The 14739-nt window shown below is 35.1% G+C and overlaps 1 protein-coding gene across 2 annotated transcripts in view; it reads left to right on the top strand.

Moving 5' to 3' along the window:
* The first annotated feature begins 2918 nt into the window (after positions 1–2918).
* The window catches only part of LOC136799559 (zinc metalloproteinase nas-14-like), a 38452-nt gene continuing 26631 nt past the window's right edge, over positions 2919–14739 (top strand). For both annotated transcript variants that reach the window (XM_067056279.1, XM_067056278.1), the window contains exons 1-5: positions 2919–3160; positions 5661–6011; positions 6413–6445; positions 8749–8868; positions 10516–10654. In XM_067056279.1, the coding sequence (XP_066912380.1) occupies positions 3076–3160; positions 5661–6011; positions 6413–6445; positions 8749–8868; positions 10516–10654 (728 nt within the window). In that variant the 5' untranslated portion in view covers positions 2919–3075. The remainder of the gene's footprint in view (positions 3161–5660; positions 6012–6412; positions 6446–8748; positions 8869–10515; positions 10655–14739) is intronic.

Below are 14739 nucleotides of genomic sequence, written 5' to 3'. Positions count from 1 at the left end.
AATATATTTCTAGTGTCTCAAGGATTTCAGTGGTACCTGATTCCGCAATAGCGCCATATTTATTCATCATTTCCGCCAAACAGTCTGAAAAAGAACCAAAATTCCGCCAACGAGAAATTCTTCGAAATTCAAGAATTTTTGCCAAACTTCCACGAATTTAGATTTTCTTTTCTGCCAATTCCAAAATTCCAAAACTACGTGAAATTCCGTTATTTGTTACATTCCGTTTTCCAGACTAAAATTGCCCGATTTTCCGTATCCGACAGAGGACTCAACTTCCAATATTCAGTCGAAATTTTCGTCGAATTGCCCAACTACGTTTGAAGAAAAAGCCGATTCCACTACTCCGCCAAACGTGAAAACCCCTCCCTCAAGACAACTTCAAAACAGAATCGGCTATCTCCGAGTTTCCAAAGCAGCGCAGGGTACCGTGAAAAGCACAGCTCAAAATCATATATTTACGCTGTGCCGACGAATCGAGATTCTATTCATCGCGCAATCAGCGAAGACAAAAGTAACCATGACGACCATCCAAGATCTTGGATGAGCGTCATAGTCGATATTTTTATTCCCGTCGTTGAAAACACAACTTACAAAAAGTCATCAATGCTTTGTAAAAAGAGTCAGTGATAGAGAATCATAACATAAAGTCTGTCTATTATTTCGATTCAATTAAAGTGACATTTCCATAATTAAAAGTTTAGTAATTACTGTTATACATTTGGGGATCATGTAAAAGATTTCTTTCGAAATAAACTTATTTCAACTACACTTGGAGGTTTCTGGGGAATTCGTAAATAGTAAACTGCATACTGATACAGTCTGCTAGACATTAATATGGTAATATTTGCTCTTCATCTTTGATTTTTTCTACAGTGATTAGATTGACACATGCGCGATAAAATTTATATTATTTGTCTTCAGAGGTTACTACTTTCTTTGAAAACTTAACCTCTGATACTCAGGGTAAGCGCAGGGCGCTCAAAGTTTTCTTGTTTTCCGTCTCCGACAGAAGACTCAACTTCCAGACAGTATTGTACGAGCGAAGGTCTGATAACTGGTTTATCGGTGACCCAAAAAATGCACTTTTTGTGTTGAAAAAAAGCGCAGGGCAATTTTGTAGCAAAGTGACGTTAGATTGCTGCTACCGCTACAATGCAACAACATCTTTTCGTTAATTTATATTTTTACATGTAAAATACAAGATATATTGTACTCTTTCTAACCAATCAGATTGCAGATATTTTTTGGATCGCCGATAATCATTATTACAATTAGGTAACCAAAAGAAGATAAGTAAAAGAGTTTACCTAGTGTGTTAAATGTATTTCAGTGGTCGATGGTTATCCTAATTAATTCCCTGCTCAAAGGGCGTGGATAGTTAAACCACAAAATTTAAATTTACTATAATTTTAAACTGCAGTTTTTACTAAATTTTCCTTAGAATTCCAAAAGACTAAAGAGGACGAAGCGGAGAAATTGGATTACATGCGGTCACTGGGAGGTGTCCCTTAATCACAGGATCCCCCTTACATTAGTTTTGATGAGGGAATGAGTTAAACAATTTTGAAATGGTCAACATATATAAAGAGGCTAAAAACAGGTGATTAGGTAATAAAAGTTTTAGCTCTACTGTATTACGGGAAGCCTTTAATCATATAATTAGATATAAATAAGTTTTCTTTTGCTATTTAACCAACTTAATGTTATTAGGAGCATTGACTTACTCGGTTTTCCTCTTTTGAACTTTATCTTTATGATTCCATTTAGACTCTTTTACCATTAATCATCAAATGAAAGAAGGATTATCTTTAATGCGTTGAATTATGTCACTCAAGATTGCACTGCACGGTAAAGGTTCTTTACAGAAAGGTGAAATTCTCGACCTTCCCCTATAGAGTTATTTTTTTTGTAACGTCTTGACAAAATACGTCACCGTAGGTTTTTTAAACTTTCTCATTTCCGGAGAAACAATCTTGGCGTATTTCCGAGATGTCTCCGCTGTTTTTTAGATATACCAGTTGTTTTTGCAAACGCGTAAAAAACACACTATCGCCTCGAGACAGAACACTTGAAGTAACCTGATAACAGCTGTTTATAATTTTCTTACGCAAACGGTAAATCTCTGAAGGCGCTTGGAAATTATACATCTGGGGAAAGTAGTTCTCCCGCTGAAAATTCTACAACAAAAATCTTGTTGTGCACAGGAAAGTTAAAAACTGATACGGCGCCCTGTTTATAAACACAATCACGCAACTTTGTTGTCGTTTCTAGTCCCTTTAGACAAACGCGGTCCTTACGATTTCGAGATTGCATATTCGTCAGATTGTTATGTTTTAACACATCCCTTTAGAGCTTCAGCGTGGTGTGCAGAAAACATTTACAATCTGATCTCAGGTTAACTTGAAGTTACTTTTGGATTATCACAAAGTGTTGACATTTCGACTATGAAGCGGCGTTTAGGCATTATGAATTCAAAAGAGGAAACCACGTTTGTCCGTATCTTTGTGGCTCTTTTTCTATGATTATGAAGCAATTTAAAGTAGCGTTAGGATGGAAAGTCTATTAAACAATGCTGTTGAGCTAATGCGGTTAGCATGTACAAAAGTTGCATAGAATGAATGTTATGGACTATATTATAGACTGTATTTATTCACTTGTAGGGGGAGTCTGAATGAATATAGAAAATGCTTAACCTTCGCTAATTACTAGAGCCATAATATATAATCTCAAACCATTCCCCCGTTGGAGTATTTTGAATCTAAGAAGTATTATACATACACAATCACAATAGATAGGATTAATATCCTAAAGCTTGATTTTTTATCCTCGATAGTTATAGCATTTCAATAGCGTGGGATTTAAGTATTTAGTTTTATTTTGAAATGCTGACAATGAAAGCTCTTTTTAGGGCACCCAGCAGAGATAAGGAGGGGGAAAATTAAAACGTGGGATTAAGTTGTGCTTAAATTGATGCGTGTAAGGAAAAAATACTCATTCACCCAAAAGATAGTGAGAAGAAGTTAACTGTATATGAGATTCGATTGATATTATCATACAGCAAGTGTGTGCAAAATGAAGGGCATCAAAGTCCTTCTCTTATTTACTTTATTGTTTGGACCAATTCAACAAATGAACGGGCGATCTATGGTAAACATAAGTAAGTAAATGATATCCTCGATGATATCTGTCTTATGTTTTTTTTCTTCAAATAATTGCGTACCTCAGAGATATGTGAGTCCTTTCCGCATGTAGATTGTGATTTCGTTAGGTTTCGACTTTCATTTTACCAAAGAAGGACAGTGATTTTTTTGCAAAATTTAAAATTTTCAAATTTTGCTGTTGTCAGCAGAAATTATCAAAATACAATATTTTGCAAATAGTGCTCACGTCAAGAAAGATTCAAAAAATATTTTTTGCAAAATGATCCTTTTAATGATGTGCAACTTTATTCGAAATTTCATGTTTCTACCATAGCCAAACTGGAGTTATTTAAGAAAAAAGTTTTGAGGTCTGCACTTTTTGTTTTTTTGCGGGTCGTATTAAATGATTGGCTTGCTCCTTTTCCACCGGCTAATGGTCTTCGAAAATTATGGTGATTTTCATGTTTTTGAGACATGCTATAACTTACCTGAGCTGACTTCTTGCCTGTATCAATGACCCGGTAAGGGGGGGGGAGGTCAGTGTTAAGGCAGTTAGCCTTAATTGGAAGAGTCTCAAGTCCCACACAGCACTCTCACCATTTTGCAGTTTGTCATTTTTCATGTTTCCTTTTGGTTTCATCATGTTTGTTTACCTTTTTCAGTTTGGTCAGTATTTTACTCATATTTTCTACCATTTTTAATATATTTCATATTTTCAGTAAAATTTACATTTGGTCAGTATTTTGTATATCAATATATGTCAATTCAATAATTATGTAATTCACTTTTTGTTATAAAACTTTGAGTATTTGGATGGGTCACAGGCAAGAAACAACAAAAATTTATTTATTCATTGATAAATTTTCTCCCTACTCTATGGTAGAGCATCTTCAGATCTACTCACTTTTTGTCATAATTTATTAATTTTTTCATAAATTATTTTTGGTCAATCTTCATACACTTGGTGTTAGTCTACACACACCCTATGTACTGCTCTCTGCTTACAGCTTTCAATCTCAGGTTAGCTGGCGAGTTTTTTCTTTCTTTTGCTTTTGTTCCACGTTCCACAGTGGCTTTAAGTTTTTATTTCATATTTTTCTAATACTCAATTATTTTTCTAGTTCTCAATTATACTTATCATTTTCATTCACTTCCTTTGATACTTAGTTCATGTACTTTTTCAGCCATTTTGTTCTCTTTTTTCATTGGACGTATTTGTTCAAATTTTATATTTCAGTTTGAACACACACGTAACCAGGTGACCAGGTGAAAGGTCTGCCAAATAATGTCCCAAATTTGAGCCCCAGTGAGACAATGAGTAAACATGGCCATAATTATCAATTGAAATGAATTAGTCCGATCAAAACCTGAAAATCTTTTTGTCTTACAATGGTCAATAATCGTATTAATTCGGGCAAGCTTGTCAAAATCGAAAAATATTTTTTTCTATCACGGTCAAAATTTCACTCACCCCAGTGAATTATCTCAATGAATTTAAGCTCGGTGGTTTTTTATTTGGCTACCCCGCTAGGTTTCAAATATTCATTGGGTCACTGCTCGAGTGACTTAGGGCAAGTCTCAAAAACCTAACAGTTTACCCTAAGTTTTCGCTACCAATAGCAGCCAGATTCAGAGAACCACTTAGGGCTCCAAAGTACCTCTATACCTTGAAGTTTATGAACTGGGTTGTTACCTAATTAAATATCTCTCTAAAAATTTATAATTAAAGAAATTGTAATCATGACGTCATAATTTGATTGAATTTGGTGACGTCATGAATCGTATAAACGCTATAAAATTAAAAATAGATGTCCAATCTTTCCCAAATTTGAACCAAAGATGCATCTAACCGAAATGTAACTTTTTGAAAAAATTTTTTTTTTCGATTTTTTGCAATTTTTGCTGACGTCATCAAAATTTTCAAAAGATTTTTCATTGGAAAGTTTGACACCATTAAGATGCATCTTTGGTCCAAATTTGACAAAAATTCGACATGTACTTATAGAGTTAGAGCTAATTTACGATTTATGACGTCATAATTCACACTTTCTTTAATAATTAATTTTTAGGTTGACATTTAATTACGTAACAACCAGGTCCTGAAACCTTATGGTATAGGTAATCTAAAAATCCATAAGTGAATCCATAAGAATGGGTGCTATTGGTCGCGGATTCGGGATTTTTGATTTAAAAAATCTAGACACGCCCTAACTCACCCAAGTGTTGATATGGTTGATGTTCCACTTACTTTAGTAGAAGTAATCATTATAACCTCGTAGGTCCTGGCCAGCCATTTCGAGTGGGGGCTTCAATATTTAGGTTAGCAATTTTTCACTTTTTAAACCTCCATAACACCCTAAAACGTTATCTAAATGGGGAGAAAAATAGTTTTTATAAGTTGATTTGGTCTGTTTAAAGTTGTTCAATGATGTAAATTAATATGGTAAGTTGACGGGATACATAGAACTTTTTCACATGCAATCGATATACTAAAACCAAATCATCATTTGCTTCTAGAAAAACTGATATCTGACCTTCGACATGAAGTCAAAGAACTTAAAGATGTTGTTGCTGAGAAAAAAGCAGACGAAAACATCAGAGTTAACGACGAAGACGCAGAACCTCCTCTCAATCTTGCCGATGATTCCAATGATGCAATGAATGATGGTGAGATGCCTCCAATTGAGCTTGCCGATGTGGAAGACCTTGATGAAGATGATGGGCCTGTCGAACTTTTGTCCGACGAAGAGGAGTCTTTTGAGCTTTTATCTGACGAAGACACGATGGAAGAAGATGGTGACGGGGAGCCTCCAACTGAACCAGAAATCGAATTTGATGACAGAGAAAAATTGAAGAGGGATTTTAGTGGTAAGTTTCTTGATAATTTTCTAAGAGTGTTCCTATGTTGCAATAATCTTTTTCATCCTCGATCTTAGAGCAAAAATTAACGAGGTTTTATTAGTATAAGTCTCTTTTGATCAAATATATAAAATACATGCCTGCCACTGTTTAAAGAATGTAAATTTCTTACGCAGAGATTCACATTGCAGGGGATTCTCTTTTTCTGACAAGGATACGGAATCTTCATTCCCAACTGATACATAACCCAGCTGGCACACAACGTTATTCAACGTTCATCTAACGTTATATGGACGTTGTGAACGTTAGATAAACGTTAAAAACAACGTTGTATGCCTACTTGGAATCTAAATATACTGGTTAAATACTAAAGATACTACATCTGTTATATCACCTTTCGTTTATTTTAGGAATGACGGAAGATGAGATAAATGCTGAAGTGGGTAAGTTCCCAACTGGCACACAACGTTGTTTTAACGTTCATCTAACGCTATATGGACGTTGTGAACGTTATATAGGCGTTGAAACAACGTTGTGTACCAGCTGGCTTACTATTTCTAATGATCGATGTTTGATTTCTGACTTTGGAGACTTTTACTGGCTTCATGGCTTTATTCTCAGCCTTTTTGAATTATCTTTGAGGGATTTTCCAGTCTGAGATCCTAAACTCCTAAATCTTAAGTTAAAGCTCAGAGTTAAAATTCTATACATTCCCGGAGTAAGTTAGCCTGGGTATCCAGACTCGAACTTTCAGAAAAAAACACTCTTACCTCAATATACAAAGTTTCTAAAATTTTAGAGTCTGGTGCAACTAAAAAAGTCTGATACAGTTTTGAATGACACAGTCTGTGAGTAAACCCTTGTTGACAGAATCTCAAAACTGTGGAAACCCAGGCAGACACACATAATTACTTACCATAAAACCTCTTTTACAAACTTAATAAACTTTCAAAACTACTTTAAACCACATCCAACCGTCAGCCACATTCCATCAGCCATTTTGTTTAGAAATGAACCTGCGTTTTCATTTTCATTTGTTTATCTTTTTTTGCAAGATCAGCTTTTTCCATAAATTATGCGCGCGCATCGAAAAATATCACAAACCCCGCGAAAATTCTGCTCAGTGACTGGGCGCGTACTGACCAATAAGAGACACTCGCATATGCAGGGACAGATATCCCTGTAGACGAGTTACTTCGACCAGACCGTAAACCAGAGACAAAATATTAAGAAAAACTAGACGGTGAAATAGTTTACGGTCTGGATATCCAGGCTAGGAGTAAGTGAGTGAACAAAAAAGTAAAATCAACACAGTTTGTTTCGATATTTCGTTCTATTTTCAGAACTTCATCAGGTATGATATTGCACAAGCGTTAACACATTTTTAAATGCTACAAAATCAGTGATGCGTAAATCAAAAGCGAGAAATAAAAAATTCTAATGAACAAAGGAAAAAATTCTATAGGGAATAAAACAAAGAAAATGTCAAAAAGATTTAATAAAAATAGGTGCGTAGCGATAATATTTACAACGTTAAAACAGTACAATAAAATTGATGAAAAAAATCCCGTGGGAATTAAACCAGAAGGGGACACGAGCATTTAATTTTCCGTTTTAATTTCCACTGCGTTTACTGTGTTACTTCGAAACCTTTTGGTCGTGTTCAGACGTGGTTTAAAGCAATTAGGTCTACATGTTTCTTTTATATTCCTTTTGTATTTAACGGCACGCTTCTCATTAATTAAACCAAAGTTTAAAAAGGAATCACCCTCTGGTTTAAAAAAAAAGTTTTTACGATTTTGTTACAGTTTTCTGAATATAGACGAAATCAGAATTTGTGAGTGAAAAGCATGCTCCTTTTGTAAATGAAGAAAAAAGAACGTGACATTTATGACTTAGAGACGCTCGGAGCATCTCTAGCAGTAATGGCTTCAACGAACACGAATTAGTGTTTTGCAAAGGGATTCCCTGAAATCTTTTTTGTTTCAAAGTATCTCAAGAGAGAAAATGACATGATTTCAAGTTAGGAAAGGAGATTCCTCGAGATCGCCAATCGATGATGACAAAAAAAAAGTGATTATAATTGAATTCCATACCAACAAAGTACTACTTAAACCTTAAACTTAAACTTTCAGGTCTGAACACGACCTTTTCGTTTAATTTTTAGTTTTATTGTTCCCGGAGTAAGATATAAAGCTAATTTGAAATTTTGCCATTCCAAAAGTTAAATTCAACGTAAAAAAACAACAAAGTTTTATTTTTTTTAAATTGAGCAAAAGCTTTTCGATTAAAGATTTCGATCTTTTATCCAATTTTTTACTACATTTAAAGGGACATAAAAGTAGTAAAATGTAAAAATTACGCAAACTACATGGCATTAAAGAGAACAATTAAATCATGTGTCCAAAACAAACTTGTAAAACAATTGAACAATCAAAATTAGCCATAATTAGTTTGTTTTTTATTTGGCATGTGACATTTGTTTTGATTTTGTTTCCGCTGCATACAGTGCTGTAATGTCCCTTTAATTGCTTTTAAACACATAAATTGTAACGCTTTTGATTTCCAATTTTTAACATCGCTTATATAGAGCACTGAAGATAATTTTTAATCGAAAAGCTTTTGCTCAATTTTAAAATAAAACTTTAAGTTTTAAAGCATTATATAAATTGTCGAGTTGTTTACAATTTTTGAGCGAATTCTCGATTTTCTAAAATACTATAAATTTTTCGGTACGTCTCTTTAGGTTACAAAGGTGAAGAAATGAAATTAACCGACCAACAACGTAAAAGAGGAGTGGGAACAAACATAAGACTCTGGGGTGGATCAGGAACAGTTCACTTCCCATACAAGATTGACTCTTCATGTATGTATTCATATTCTCTTGTATTAGTTATATATGCAGTTTTATGAAACGTTGAGAGGCTTTACAACTGCCAATATTCCCCGAAATCAGCTGAAGTTTTCAGGGCTATTAAATGGTGAATTGGGCTCTTCCAGAAAAAGTCCGTTCATGGGGGGTGGAGTATGTAATGTATGTATACATCCCGGCTGGCAAACAACGTTTTTTCATCATCCATCCAACGTTATATGGACGTTGTGATAATTAGATAAACGTTGAAAGAACGTTTTGGGCCAGCTGGGATATTCTCTCGTATCAGTTATGCAGTTTTAAGAAACGTTGGGAGGCTTTACAACTGCCAATATTCCCCGAAATCAGCTAAAGAGTTTTCAGGGCTATTAAATGGTGAATTATCCAAAGATTTAGTGGCACGCTTGAATACTTGACATTTTTCCTAGCACTTAAATAAATCGAAATTTATAAACACGGACTTCGACTGTGGAAGATCCAAACAAATTAGTTCTATTCGATCAACTGCAGCTAAAAAGCAGGCGACCGCTAGTTATAACAAGCGGAAGCCTGTTATAATAGTTTGTGTTTTAAAATATAAAAGACCCTTGTTTTATGTAGTTACTCAATTTTGCATTCTGAACTGAACTTGAACTTTTTGTTAAATTCCGCTACAAGCTTATATTTTATCATAAGGTAAGATTGTAAAAAAACTTTTTCTTACAATCGAAGTTTGGCCATTTCATTACGACTGGTTAACTCAAGTCATTTTCTCTATCATTCGGTCAACTCTGACTATATTATCAAATTCTAACATCGTAAAAATTTCTGGAGTTCACTGTATAGTATGAATAACTCTGTTGTCGCATAACATATCAATATTCATATTAAACATATTCAACTCAAAAGCATTTATACACACCACCTGTCTCACAGCCTGGGCGGGATAAAAGTTAAAATGGATATACAATTTTTTTTGTTCCCAGCTTAAAATATCCAAATGCGTTGGTTATTATCAAAGGTGAAAATCTATTTGCTCAGTTTTTGATCAAGTTCCCAAGTACTTTCCTTGGGATTGGTTTAAGATTTAATCACATGATCAAAAAGTGAGCAAAACAAACTAATTTATTAACGCAAGTTCAACTAAGAAAGAAAGGAAAGAAACAAAAGGCTTCCAGACAAGGGATTTTTATAAGGATTTTGCTGTGAGAGGTTTTGACTAGTAAATACGCATATACGCTCGGATCTTCAAATCCGAATACCTGGATTAACGTTCGAATTTACGCACAATCGCAAAAAAATCGATTAAAAAAACACCGGAATTTAATTAGATTGGTGAGTAAAAGCAAATTTATGCAAGTTATTTTGGTTTTTAAATTTTAATCTCAATCTCAAACTTTACCTAGGAATATCGTCTAATGTCGACATCCCTCCTCTAATTCCGACACACCTTTTATCAGCCGAAATTGATAGAAAGGTTGAAACTGTTTTTCTTGGCTTAGTGGTCACAGAAGAATAATCCTTTTTTCAATCAGTGATTCAAATTTTCATATCATTCCTGTCTCTAAAAAAGGGTGTCGGAATTAGACGAGAGGGATGTCGATATTAGACCAACTTACGGTAGAGGAGTTATATACAATATATTTATTTTTTCTTTTATAGTCAGCAGCAGTGACAGACAACTAATCATAACAGCAATCGAAGAATTGAATGGCTACCTTGAAGGTTGCAACGGACTAAAATTACATGAGACATATTCATTCAGTAACATTGGAGTTGTCCATTTCAAATGGGATACTGGGTATGATTTTATTCAATTTCTTAACGTTTTTTATAAGAACGAAGTATATAGGAGGCCAAAATGAGCAAGACTTCCTTATTGGAACTAATTTTCCCAGAAATTAATTTTAGCGTTTTTTACGGTTTTTCGTCAGAATCGCTAAAATTTGAGCCCGCGAAAAATTTTGCGAGTTTAAAACTGCAAAAGTTGATTCCTACTAAATACAATTTTTTTTCCAATTTTATCAAAAAAAAATGGAAAAATCCCCAGGAAAATGAAAAAAATTTGTCCAAAAAAAAGCAAAACCGCAAAAATTAAAGCCTGCGAATATTCCAGAAAAACTGAGAAGGTTTTTACTTCTCGTTTATTTGAAAAAGTTTCTATTGTCTGATAATTACAACTGACAAAAATAATTTTCTCAGTTTTTCTTTGAAACAGAAAATTTCCTAAGCTTCTTCTTTAACGCATAATTACAGCCGAGAAATATAGTGCGTACTCTAAGGGTTGGGTAAATCGCAAGAAAAGTACTGAAAGGGTACCCTATCAGCCATATTTAACTGCACTGTAAGGGTACGATTTTGACAAGCAGCTTTTGCGCGGCACATACCATCGTTTCGAAATCGATTATTATAATACTATTATAATCACCAGACTAATTTTGGAATGTTGAGATACAATTTTCTATCAAAGGAAGTTGAGAACTGGACGGACTAAAATCAATCTTCATCGCGTTTAAATATTTCTTTTTCATTTTGAAGAATTCCTATTCAAATGGTCTTCCTCAAAACATGTTGTTATTGGCGGCTCACTCACACTCAAAGTCTTAAAGTGACCCTTGAATGTCAAGCAACGATGACTAGCCCGGGAGGGGGGAGTAATTAGGCATAAATGGGTGCTTGGTATGTGTGGATGACGTATGTGCGTCTTTTTCCTTCAAAAAGTCCCTCTAAGGGTTGTGAAACTTAGAAAATTTTAAATAAGTCTCCTTAAAAGTCGGAAAAGTTATAATTTTCTGGAAAGTTTTTAGCTCTTAGAGAGAAAATTGTAAAAAGTTTACCCTATGGGTAGGATGTTTTTCGAAAATCAAAGAAAAAACGTCCCTCTACCAGTGGATACCCCTTAAAACTAAAAAACGAGGTACCCTCCTATCTGAAAATTTAGGTTGAAATTGAGGCTGAAACTTTTTGTGTTGAAAGTAGGCTGTCTATGGTTTTCTTCCCTATCAGTGATGAAGTTAATTCATTGCAATTCAATATTATTTTTCTTTTGTACATTTTTCATATCATGACAATAATAATTTATAACGACTTATTTTTGCGGCATTATTCTCTAGATAACGATACTTATGTTTTACTCCCTGAGGAATTTTCGTTTATTTTGTATATTTGTATTTTTATTGTCCCTTGTGGATAGTTAGTTTTGCAAGTTATGAAATAGAAGAGAGAACATCAAACCAAAGATTTATTATACACTGGATAAACGACTCATAAAACGATGAAGAGCGATCATTGTATTTTCATTGTTTCAGAAAACAATTGATGTTCTAGCTTTGTCCTCAAGGACAACGAGAGACCACGCATGCAAAACGGAGAAGAGATGGGAAAGGCAATCGCACACAACACATCGTTTCACAAATCACGCAGCTGTTATCTGAAGGTTGCAGCAACGATGTAAAAATAATAGATAACCAACTACCTCTAGAAGGCACTTCTCCCAAGAGAACAACCATTGTTTTCCTATTGAAATAAGCACTCCTTTAAAAAGCTCTGCGTGCAGTGCGTGTTATGCTTTTAGCTAGATTTTGACACACTTTTTAACATCCACTGAATTGATAGAAAATTTGAATTGTTATTTACTGCAAATTTCGGAATTGTTTTCAAAAGATAAAGGTACCAATCTTTAGACAAATTGACTACGGATCGGCCTGATACCACTTAATCTTCATCTGGATAAATAAACGCTCATAAAATGTTGTTATCTGAAAAATATATGTGTGATTTGAAGTGCGATATCTCACGAATGAAAAGTGCATGAAGGTTGCCTGATATAAAATAAACAGATGAATGTTTATAGAACAATAATATCTAACTAAAAAATTCCTTCTGTGAGGCTGCCTATAGGAAAATACACTTTTTCTAACCCAAATTTTGGAAAAATATACATCACGTGATCGATTCTGTCCAATAGAAGGTTGCAAATGAAGCAAGCTTTTATTTAATTGCACTTTTTACGATGCAAAATGTCATTAATATTTTTACAACCGTAACACGATGTTTTTTGAGAATCAAGGCAAGTTGGTTATCTATTATTTTTACATCGTTGGTTGCAGTCATGCCATATTGAATTTTCTTGCTACTTTACTGACAGATACTTTACGAATGGCTAATGCGGAACACGAACTGTTGATGTCACTTTTAGATGATCATGATTCTAGGTTTAATGACATTTGGATCTGCGACTTAAAGTACAATGTGACTTCATGCCTCGCGACGAAACCCTTGGCCGATACACAGAAAAACGAATCTTCAGAAGAAAGTTCTGATCCTAGTCTTGAAATAACGGATAATGCTCCAAATTTTCGATTGAGACTTGGAAATGCTCCATAACTGATGACGTACCAAATTAAATTAACGAGTTTGAAATGAGTATAATAGATAAATGCCGAACACTTGTCAGCCCCGGAATACTGCATCTTAGAAATGGAATTTCGAAGTGAAGAGAGAACATCACACTTGAGAGAACATCACACTTGAGAGAACATCACACTTGAGAGAACATCACACTTGAGAGAACATCACACTTGAGAGAACATCACACTTGAGAGGACATTACACTTGAGAGAACATCACACTTGAGAGAACATCACACTTGAGAGAACACCACCACACTTGAGAGGACATCACACTTGAGAGAACATCACACTTGAGAGAACATCACACTTACATCACACTTGAGAGAACATCACACTTGAGAGGAAGGACATCACACTTGAAAGAACATCACACTCGAGAGAACATCACACTTGAGAGGACATCACACTTGAGAGAACATCACACTTACATCACACTTGAGAGAACATCACACTTGAGAGAACATCACACTTGAGAGGAAGGACATCACACTTGAAAGAACATCACACTTGAGAGAACAACACACTTACATCACACTTGAGAGAACATCACACTTGAGAGGACATCACACTTGAGAGAACATCACACTTGAGAGGACATCACACTTGAGAGAACATCACACTTACATCACACTTGAGAGAACATCACACTTGAGAGAACATCACACTTGAGAGAACATCACACTTGAGAGGAAGGACATCACACTTGAAAGAACATCACACTTGAGAGAACACCACACTTGAGAGGACATCACACTTGATAGAACATCACACTTGAGAGAACATCACACTTACATCACACTTGAGAGAACATCACACTTGAGAGGAAGGACATCACACTTGAAAGAACATCACACTTGAGAGAACACCACACTTGAGAGGACATCACACTTGATAGAACATCACACTACATCACACTTACATCACACTTGAGAGAACACCACACTTGAGAGGACATCACACTTGAGAGAACATCACACTTGAGAGGAAGGACATAACACTTGAAAGAACATCACACTTGAGAGAACATCACACTTGAGAGGACATCACACTTGAGAGAACATCAAACTTACATCACACCCCGGGGGGGGGGGCACTCAAGGTAAAATGACCTACCAGACGTTCGGCCCTTAAGGGTAGGTTTTTCATAGTTCAGCTAGTGCACTGTAAGGGTGGGAAATTACAAAACTACACTAAACTGCACTGTAAGGGTAGGAAATTGTGATAAAAGGCCAATTTTTTGGTAAAATTGGCACAAAATTGGTCAATTTTGGAGGAAAAATTCCACATTTTCTTGGAAAATTGCAAAACTTTCGCCCTTACGGGCGAGAAATTTTGAAAAAGTGCACTGTAAGGGTATGATTTTTCATGCAAATTCACTGCACTGTAAGGGTCCGATTTTAGAAGCCAAATTTTGGGCCGAACGTATGGTCGTTTTCAGATCGAGTGCCCCCCCCGGGCATCACACTTGAGAAGA

Source organism: Clytia hemisphaerica, unplaced genomic scaffold (assembly GCF_902728285.1).
Source record: "Clytia hemisphaerica strain Z4C2 unplaced genomic scaffold, Clytia hemisphaerica genome assembly, whole genome shotgun sequence".
NCBI classification, from domain to species: Eukaryota; Metazoa; Cnidaria; class Hydrozoa; order Leptothecata; family Clytiidae; genus Clytia; species Clytia hemisphaerica.
This window is presented reverse-complemented; position numbering and strand designations above follow the sequence as displayed.